The 10,816-nt window shown below is 42.2% G+C and overlaps 1 protein-coding gene across 1 annotated transcript in view; it reads left to right on the top strand.

The window, feature by feature from the left end:
- Positions 1–273: 273 nt before the first annotated feature.
- papss2b (3'-phosphoadenosine 5'-phosphosulfate synthase 2b) overlaps positions 274–10,816 on the top strand; it is a 67,641-nt gene continuing 57,098 nt past the window's right edge. The window contains exon 1 of the mRNA XM_048550974.2: positions 274–507. Within this exon, the coding sequence (XP_048406931.1) occupies positions 481–507 (27 nt within the window). The 5' untranslated portion in view covers positions 274–480. The remainder of the gene's footprint in view (positions 508–10,816) is intronic.

Genomic DNA, 10,816 nt, shown 5'->3' with positions numbered 1-10,816 from the left:
CTTCGTGCGAGAGAAATTAAGTTCAAAGAAATGCAAGTCTACTAGTTCTGGGATTAAACATGAATTTCCATCGTTCCCCCAAAGGGGGCGGGTGGGTTACTTTTTGATTTTTTTTCGACCCCAGCCAAACAGCTTATTGCTCAGCTTTCAAAAGGGGTCTTTGAAAAGCAGCCCTCTTCCTATATATATATATATATATAACTTGTTCCCCCTCGCTCTTTTCCAGCTGGATGAGTAACTGGTTTCCTGTGTTTTACTGCAGCCGGCAATGACGTGGCTGGTGTGAATATGCAGATTCTGGTTCTGGGGCTGCTGAAAGGGCACTGCTACGTGCCTCGGTGATTTTAAAAAAGCACTAGGAGAGCCTCGTTTCCTCTGGCCAGACTCTTCTATTAAGACAGGCACTCTCTCTCACTCACACACACACAGAGTAGTTGGAGGAGGAAGACAGATTCTGTGTCAACCGCTCCTCATCCCAACATGTCAGGCAACAAGAAACTGTGCACGGTAAGACAACGGGAGGGTATTTATTTTATTTGGGCCGGGTTTTGGGGGGGGGGGGGGGTGTAGTGATGTTGGAATAGGGATTCCCGTTCAGCTGCTGGATGTGGCAAGGCGTTTTGTTGAAAGTTCTTCAGATTTGTGGAGCTTTCAGAGGGAGTTATCCTTCTTTCAGCATTGTTTGCGGAGTACTAGCGTGCTCCAGCCAAGGCTCACCGGACCAACTGGTCTTCAGCAGCGAGCTGCTTCTGGCTGTTTAGACTGGAAGCTGAGACAGGAAAAGAAATTGGCAACTTTTTTTTGGGGGGGGGCAACTGAGTACAACAAAAGACTTATTATGTATACTATATATTTTTATGTAAGCGTAATGTGAACATAGGGATAGTCAAGTTGTTTTAATGTGAATGTGTTTACACAGAACAGAATAATGTTGATTTGAATAGACATTTAATACGCTAAATGTGAATATATTTAAGAATAACAGAATAGCGTTGATGTCAAAATGCACAACGGAGCAACAGTAATTTCTGAAAGGTGATTAATACTGTACCTTGTTCAGTACGGCCAATGATCTGAATAGGTCAGTATTTCATTAAGAATATGTCGGTGTCCATTACCTTAGGCTGGCATTATTAACACAAAGTTGTTTTTTGAATAATTTCTAATCACAGGTTGTGCTTGTCTGCTCTAAGCAGGGTGTAATTTGTATTCCCATGCTTACTGCAACAAACATTGATTGTGCGTTATGAATAGTGGCTCATTCATGAATGCAAACCTTTCACAGTTCGGGGTGAAATCAGACCTATTCCCCAGTGATGTTGGGACTTTTGGTATTTCCTTCCACGGATACCAACCAGGGATTGGCTGGTGGTTACTTACCTCCTGACAGGGGACTAACCAAGGGGAAAAAATGAAGTACTTTTATAAAGAAAAAGAACTTATGCTAATCCTATAGTTTTTTTTAAATGTGAGGCAGAGCTGCTTGTTAGCAGTCAGTAAGGACAGTGCATCATTGTGGTGAAGCAGACAGATCTCCTGTTCTGACGAAAAAACACTTGTCCAGAAAGTTTTACCATTTACAACGCACAATTCAGATCTTCAGTTGTAACATGCTCTAGTTAGTTGCTCGAGTGCATTTTGTCGGCCCACGGTCGAAATGTGTGTACAATGTTTCCATTCTAACTTGCCTTGGTGGAAGTGAGGGTTTAATTCAGCAACTGCAAGTGTACAATGTTGTTTAAAAGAGTATTCCATGTGATGAGAAAGCAGCTCTGACAGCTGAAATGCATCTAACAGTGGTTTTTAAATTCTTTGATCAGCCTCAATGCTGAGTAAGAGAACTCCCATCTCTCTTTGAACTGGTCATTTAGATTTCAACACATGATTGAAACTTTGGAAACACCGACAGGGGTGTATTTTTTTTAATCAGAGGATACAAATTAGCAGCAAGCAGCAGGCCATTTGCCCCCTTGACAGAGATTCACTGTTCATTGCTGATCCAGTTGTGGCTGCATGTTCCCATCTACAATTTACTTTTTTAGATTAGATTAGATTCCCTGCAGTGTGGAACAGATCCTTCGGCCCAACAAGCCCACACCGCCCCTTGAAGCATCCCACCCAGACCCATCCCCCTATAACACACACACCCCTGAACACTACGGGCAATTTAGCATGGCCGATCCACCTAGCCTGCACATCTTGGACTGTGGGAGGAAACCAGAACACTCGGAGGAAACCCTCACATTTTTTAAACCTCTTGTCCACTGCTCTGGGAAAGAGAGTTCCAAAGACTCATGAGCATCTTTGAGAGCAAAAAGAAAGCCCCATCTCTGTATTAAGTGGGAGATCCCTTATTTTTAAACGGTGTCCCTTAGTTCTAGCCTCTCCCAAAGGGAAACATACTTTCAACATCTAACCTGTCAAGTTCCCAATGACCTGTGTATCTCAATAATACCACCTCTCATTCTTCTAAACTCCAGTGGTTGCCGGCCCAACCTGCCTGATCTTTCTACATGAGATAACCCCCATACCCGGTAGCAGGAGAATAACCCTTTCTCCCTGAACTGTTTCTAACTCATTTAAATCCTTGCAAAAATTAAACCAAAACTGTACACAGTATGCCAGATTCAACCCTTTGCAAGCCAGTCTGGATTCAGTCTGGGTATATCACCACAGGGCTCTGGAAGGTGCTCCAATATACATACACCAAAACAGGACAAAGAGGATTAAAACTCGCTTGAAGCCAAGCAATGGCTTCATAATTTACTGAGTTTAAGATGATTATTTTGCCACTGTGGACAGGACAATCTTCGGGAATATGCAGTGTTGGATGTGTCTCTGCCCAAGTACGTTAGGGGATTTAGCAGCATTGAAATATTCGCTGTAGAGGTGTATTTTACCACAATGTGTAGTCTCTCCATGAATTACCATCACAATAATGTCAGTCACTTGGGTAACTAACACAAATGCATTCACAGGGAGCAGCACTAGCCACACCTGAAAACAAAAAAAGCAACCTGGTGAATCTTGTTTAAAAGTCGTCAGTTCTGTTTATCATCATAGAATCCCGACAGTGTGGAAACAAGCCCTTTGGCTCAAAAGTCCACATCAACCCTCAGTGCACCAACCATTCCCCTATAACCCACCACTATAATCTACACATCCCTGAATGCTGTGGGCAATTTAGCATGGCCAATCCACCTAACCTGCACATCTATGGACTGTGGGAAGAAACCGGAGCACCCGGAGGAAACCATGGCCACCGTGCCACCCACTTAATCACTTATTGCATGTGCCAGTTGTGCATGAATTTAGAAGATGGACTTGCTAACCCAGTATATGTACTTAACTGTTTATACAATGGTTGTAAAGAATTGGCCAGTTAGATTTTCTTGAATAAAAGCAGGAATTGCTGGATAAAATCATCAGGTCTGGCAGCATCTGTGGAGTGAGAAACAGAGTTAGTATTTTGAGAGCAAACCTACTCTTCATTCGAACTGAAGAGGGGTAGAAAGGTGGTGTTTTAAAAAAAAGTAAGAGAAATGATAGGAGGGCGAGGGAGATTAGAGATCATAGAGACTAATATTGGGTGCAGAGAAGAGATAGAGCAATGGCTCAAAGTGTTAATAGCAGAGTAAAGGTCAGGTCTGCCTCAAAGTGAAAGCATGTAAACAAAATGCAGACACTTGGCAACAGTGGTGTGTTTGCAGTGTAGGTTAAGTATGAAAATGGAAGACAGCGTTCGCGATTTGAAGGAGCTGAACTCGGTGCTGACTCCAGATCATTGTAAGATTCCTAATCAGAAATTAGGTGCTGTTCCCCCTGCTTAAGTGGGCTTCACTGGAACACTGCAGCAGACATAGGGCAGAAATGCAAGCGAGAGAGAACAAGAAGGTGTTCTTGTGTTTTTAGCAGAGTGAAATGCCAACTCTAATGTTTTGAAATTGACCCCAGTAAAAACAATGGATGGCTCATCTGAGTCCCAAACTGCAACACATGGTCTCAAATTATACACATGCAATTATAAATTCATAGTATAAATAGAAAAAAATTCCCCTAAATACTAAATTTGCAAATTAGTGTTAGTTCATAGCTCATGGCTGGTATCCTGATCCTATTGTAATATACAGGCTTTTAGTTCTCAACTAGGGTGATGTTTCCATAAATAGTTGGAATGTTTCTCTTCCTTTTTGGAGACCTTGCTGTAGAGAATCAAAGGCTTCTCCTGCAATAGAATCCACTGTCGGCTTGCAGCGATGTTGATACAGCTCAAAGCTTATTTGTTAAGCTGATGGTACCTTGTGATAAGACAACAGCCAGCCTAGCCTTTTCTACGCTTGGCAGTAAAGACAGTAGCAATGAGGTGACTGGCTTTCAAACTGCAAAGCCATGACCCGAGTAACATCTCAGAATAATCCCATCCACAGCTCACCTCCCCATTACCTCTACCAATGGGTATCTCAAGGACCCATAGAAAATTTAGAGTTTATCAGATTGGGAGTGATAGAGGTGTGGGGGACCCTCCATTGGCTGGAGTCGTGCCAAGCACAAAGAAAGATAGCACTGGTTCCTAGACACCAATAAATGTTTGACTGCTCACATTCCACAGTTGAGTAATTAAATTTGGGGAAAAGAAGATGATTTGTTACATAAACATGGATTGAATGCCCTTGAGTTTGAGTGGTGATCTAAATGAGGTGTTGATAATGTTTTAAGTGATTCAATAAAATCAGTAACCAGCAGGTGCTAGTTGGATTCAGTCAACAGCAGCATGGTGCTTGATACTGGGTTCAATTTCTCAACTGGCTGCAGTCTGCTACTTCTCTTTGTCTAGTTGTGATGTGCCGGTCTATAGAAGTATGGAAATTGGACAATGAGGATGCCATTTGCAATGTATAGATGTGGAAAAGCTATTTCCTCTAATAAGGCATTCCAAAAACTCAGCAATTTTAGCATCCTCATTGCCCATCAGTTGTTAATCACAGATGTTCCTCCACCACTTTCGTATTTCTCCATGACCACCTGGAAGAAGACTTCAATCATGCTCCACTCTCTTCAAATGTTGTTTGAAAAGAACCCTCAATTAGGAGAACCAAATGATGCACACCTCTCCTGGCTTTCTGCACTTCAATAATTTCAAACTGTTTGACTTTTGCTTTTCTGATCCACTCCTGCACTGGCACTGCTCCAAGTTCAGTACAGTAATAGTTCATGTAGCAATCAAAATCTGATGCAAAAAAAATTCTTTTTAATTAGAGGATTATGGTAGCTAAATTTTCATTGGCACAATCAATGTAAGAACTCATTACGATCAGTCTGACAATGACACTCTCCTTTGGAAAGCCCTGTACTCCGACACTATTTACAGTCCCTTTATTTGGATGATTTTGCAGTTGAGGAGAGTCATGATAACTGTGTTGGTACACCACACTTCACATCAGAAAGCTGCACGCCCAATTGTGCACACGCCCATCTGCACATTCATTTATCGTAAATAATTAATCAGCTGACCACCTTGTTGACCAAAATGAACTTTGGACTGAAATACTTCCATTTCTTCACATTTCTCATTTTTTGGCATCTTGATGTTTGCAAGTTTTAAATGAAATGATATTAACAGTATTTTCACATGCACTTGGTCTAAACAAGACTGGCTTAGATTTAAAATAAGAGCATTATCTCAGGAAAAGGGGACTTGCATCAAACGATGACCTCTCTGCCTAAAGCAGATTCCATTTAACTATTAAGCAGAATTATCAACAATAACCATGTTGCCATTTTGATGCATTTCCCAAGAATTTGATGAATTTGCAACTTCACCTCTCATTTATGAATGAATTAAGAATCCCCTATGTATTTGTGTGTCATGCATTACGCAACAAATACTTTCAGAATTCTATTCTAGGATCCATTTGAAAATATCACAAGTGCCGCCACACAATGTTGGCAAATAATTAACATGCTAGATATAAAGTGGAGGTTCAAAGATCAGTCAATGCAGTGTTAAGTAAGCATTTGTAAATTACCTATTTTAAATGGTGGTAAGAAAGCTAGAAAATATAAACCGCAGTTATACTAATGCTAAGGAGAAATGAAGTGCTGTAATCTAAATGAATGAAAAGCTTGATGGATCTAAAAGTGCAATGTAACTTTTATGTTACACAATTCAAAAGACAGTTATTGAATGGGAGAGACCTTTATGGTGTTTGAATTGAAGAATGCGAGAAGTATATCTGAAGTCAGGTTGACCGAATTGTGCCACTATAATGTCTTAGTAAGTTTTCATAAACGGTGATGAGATGTATATGGATGACCCAGTAAAATAAGGTTTCAGTGGCATTTGCACAGAGCTAAAGATTGGCTGGATCACCCTGTTCTTTTTTGAACAGTGTCATGGGATATTTTCCATCCACCTGATCACACAGACCAAGACTTCCATTTGATACTTATGCGAAAGGACAGCATATCTAACAGCGTAATATTGCCTTCGCCCTGGACTGGCGTGTCAACTTTGCTTTTGTGTAGCTCTGGTCATAAGGGAGGTGATGGCCTAGTGGTATTAATGCTGGTATGTTAATCCAGAGACTCAGGTAACGTTCTGGGGACCCGACTTCAAATCCTGCTAAGGCAGATGGTGGAATTTGAGATCATAAATGTTTGGAATTAGGAGTCTAATGATGACAATGACATAATTGTTGATAGAGTGCTTTGTTTTGGGAAAGCCCATCTGCTTCACTGATGCCCTTTAGGGAAGGAAACTGCCATCCTTACTGGGTCTGGCCTACATGTGACTCCAGACCCACAGCAATGGAGCTGACTCTCAACTGTCCTCTGGGCGTTGAGGGATAGGCAGTGAATGCTGGCCTAGCCAGCCACACCCTCATCCTGTGAATGAATTAAAAACAAATTCAACAAATCATATGTGACTTATTTAATTTCTCAACTTTAAAAAACTATACTCTATTTAATTTTTAAAAATGATTTTGATTCACACCTGCTTACAGATAAAGCAGCAAACATAAGCACAGACATTGGTTAAGGACAAAAAAAATCCAGAAAAGCTGCAGAAAATAGAGTGTGATCAGAGATAATGGGAACTGCAGATGCTGGAGAATCCAAGATAACAAAGTGTGAAGCTGGATGAACACAGCAGGCCCAGCAGCATCTCAGGAGCACAAAAGCTGAAAATAGAGTGTGGCAGTTTTAGTTGGGTGAGATTCCTGGATATGTCCGTTAGTTAAGTGTGAGGCCATGTTACAAAACTGTCACAATTGTTCAAGAAATTTCAGTTATGGGGAAACTTCCAATGCTTAGCAATGTGCAATAGGAAACATTGATGAAGATTACAGCATTATTTTCAGTTGGATGGGGAGGCTTTGTAATCAGACTTTTTGCACACTTTGGGAGGAATCTTGTTATTTTTAGACTTAAGAGTGGAGGTGAACCTAAAAGCAGGAGGTGTACTTCCATTTAGGGTTTGGGTGGGTATTCCCAAGTGCCTACATTCTTATCAGCTCTAGGCATAATCATGCGTAGGCGAAATGGCTAATTTTATGGGAATGTAGAAAATTCTGCCATCCATGTGGACCTTCAACTTCCAGACTTTGTATCCAAAAGGCACCTGGTCAGCACTTTAAACTCTGCAACCCTGCAGCATTGTTCACACACACTCTGCCCAACCACCCCCCCGGGTATGTCAGCCAAACAGCAAACAAACAACAAACAGCATGGTTCAGCAATGCTTCCTGAGTGGTTCTCTTAAAGGCTGCCCAGAAGAAAAGTGTTTTCCCCCAGGGATGGTGACAGGAGACCGTCCTGACTGAGAAAAGAAGCCGGGACACTTGCTGAAGAATGGGTCAGTGCCTGTGGGTAGTTCCAGAGAACATGTTTCCAATGCTGCCTGATGGTGAAACATCTGCACTCTGCCAGGGCATGTGCTACTGTCTGCTTACCGCTCCACGCCCCAATGAACGTGAGTTAGCATTATAAACTGTTACTGCACAGGACTGTTGGACAGTGGACTGAGTGCCAGAAATCTTCAGCAATATCCATCACTTCATTGCAGCTGCCAGTGTAGAATTACTGGCACCACAGTGGGACTGTTTCTCACACATGCAACATGGAAACTGTCCTCTCAGTCCAACTCATCCATGCCAACCAAGTTTCCCAAAGTAAACTAGACCCAGTTCTAAACTAGTTCTGAGGAAGGGCGCTGGACCCAAAACGTTAACTTTGATTATTTTCTTCACAGATGCTGCCAGACCTACTGAGCTTTTCCTGCAACTTCTGCTTTTAGTTCCTAAACTAGCCCCACTTGCCTCTGCCAGTATTCATCCTCAAAGCATAAAAGGTGCTGCAACGCTCAGCAGCTCACACACCATCACTACCGTTCATCACAACTTCTAGCTTTGCACAAAAAGCTTGTGTGGCACAAGAGCTTTATCGCAAAAGGTGCCTTTAGGATGAACATCTCACATGTTTCTCAGGCACACACACAGTTCATATCGTACTTTATAGATTTACTTCAACTCCCAACTCCTTGATAACACTGAATCACCTGCTATACAGAACGCTTCAACCCCCAGTGCCCCGATACCACATTCTTTTTAGTTCAAAAGCACACAGCAATCTCCTCTCTGGGGATTGACATGTCTTCCTTCTCCTCCCCCTTAACTAATGTGAAGCTAATGAAGTTTCAAGGGTTTTCCATTTGAGATACCAATCTGCCCTCTGGGCCCTTACCAGGCAGCCAACATGTTGTGTAAGCACATGGTGAGGTGGATCGCCTATGACCCCTGGCTGGTTTTCCTTTCCCTCCCTCTGTTTATGGCCTTGGTCTTTGCATTGCTTTCCATGAGCTCAATCCAACCGTCAGTGGCCAGCAGTATCTCCCATGATACAGACCTTCAATCTTGAAATTCACAGCCTGCATAATGGTTTCATTCCCATGTCCTTAATTGCCCGATTATATGGGTCTGGGAATGTTCCTGCAATTTTTATTGCAACAATACACTTTATTCACAACAAATTATCTTAATGTACATAGACAGGTACTAGAGCAGTCCTGTACAGTCTTTGGCATAAATGGAGAAAACAAAAAATGGTATTTGATAGTTGCAAAACTAAAAACATTCCTTATTTATGCAGGACACTATTTACATACATTGGGACAAAGAGACAGTCTGATAACTGCATGCACCCTTACTCAGATGGTGGTCTTTCCCCACTGTGCCTGGCCAGCAGCTGTCCCAAACTTTAGTGCATCTCTCAGCACGTAATCCTCACCTTGGAATGTACCAATCTGCTAGATTCAGTCAAGGAAACATTGCAATATGTGGAATGGCTAACCCCAACACCATCAGCATGGCTGGAGATTCTTAGATGGTTACCATCCTGGAACTAATAAGTCATAGGGAGAGATGTCAGTGTTTGGAGTCGGAAGAGGTTATTACCTTAATTTTGTGGCCAGTGCTAATCTTCACTACTAAGCTCCTAACTGAGTGTTGTGCAATAGTATTTTGGAGTTTTTTTTGATTCTCTTCAGTATGTTAATACTGTGGGGCACCATGGAACCCTATCATTTGCTGTGAGGCCTTCTTGTGTGAGCTGTTTTTAGAGAAAATGTGGTGTGTGAACATTTCCTTTTGAGTTGTTCACCCTCAGCCCTCCCCTCTCCAATGCAGTACTCTCTTCATAAATGTAGGTAGCCTTCTCCTTTCCTCTGGTGGCCCCTCCGTCCTCCTTTAGTCGCCTATGACTAACGGGCCTGATGTTCCTGCTCTCCTGTCTGATCCCACTCCCTTCCAGATCCCCATGCCCTGCCTTAGCCTTACGCTGTCACTTATTCAATTCACCTATTCATCCTCCCTCCCCAGTGCACCTAATTGCTCCATTGTGTTCCCCACCCTTAATGTACCATTCCTCCCTCACTTCAACATTTTTTAAAAATTTTTCTCCTGCACACCCCAATGTGCTCCCATCTTCCTTCCAATGTTCCCAACAACCGCACCCTTTAAGTTCCATTCCCTCCTGTGCCTCTTCGTTCAGTTCCTCCTTTCTATGAAGCTATTCTGTTGAACCTCCTTTTCCAGGGAGCAACTTTTTAATTTTGGATCGTTCCTTTGTTTGAGCCCCCCATTCCTGCTCTTGTTGATTGTTCAGGTGTCAGTTGGTGTGACTAGCTTACTTGGCCAAGCTTATTGGTTTGGTCAGGCTTTACCCCTTATCCCTAAGTATTTAACTTCAACAAGCAAAGCTGTGTATGGCTGAGACTTCACGTAAGCTGGTTGACATGAAGAAGCTCACATCATGATTCTGAAGGAATAAGAAAAGTAATAGAAAGAAGTTTTGTGCTCACCAGAACTTGGAGGAAGTGGTCTACCCTGTCACATACATGCCTTGTGTGTCTTGTCGTGTTTGTGAATATGCATATTTCCAATTTTTAGCAAACAAAATGTGCCTGTGAGCATATTTAGAGTGGGCTGGGTCTTAATGAGTATTCATAATATGCTAATAAATTCAAAAGTGTTTCCCAAAGCTCTGCTGCCTGAAGGGATCTTCAGCAAAGCTTTAACCCAGCTTCAGCAAACTGCTGGGGCTGCCTGCTGTGGGATTAAGTTCTCTGCCCACCTTTCTGCAAAACTCTACAAGATCACACCTATTTATTCACAGATTGCACATTAGCCCAATTCATGAAGCTCTCAATTTGGACTAAATAATATCCGAAAAATATTTATCTTGCTCTTGATTGTTTGGTTTGCTGGCTTCATTCTTGTGCCAACATTGGTGCTTACAGATCTCCTAGTCACCCCAAGAT

Source organism: Stegostoma tigrinum, chromosome 20 (genome assembly GCF_030684315.1).
Source record: "Stegostoma tigrinum isolate sSteTig4 chromosome 20, sSteTig4.hap1, whole genome shotgun sequence".
Lineage (NCBI taxonomy): Eukaryota > Metazoa > Chordata > Chondrichthyes > Orectolobiformes > Stegostomatidae > Stegostoma > Stegostoma tigrinum.
The sequence above is the reverse complement of the archived record's forward strand: the minus strand, read 5'-3'. Positions and strand labels throughout refer to the sequence as shown.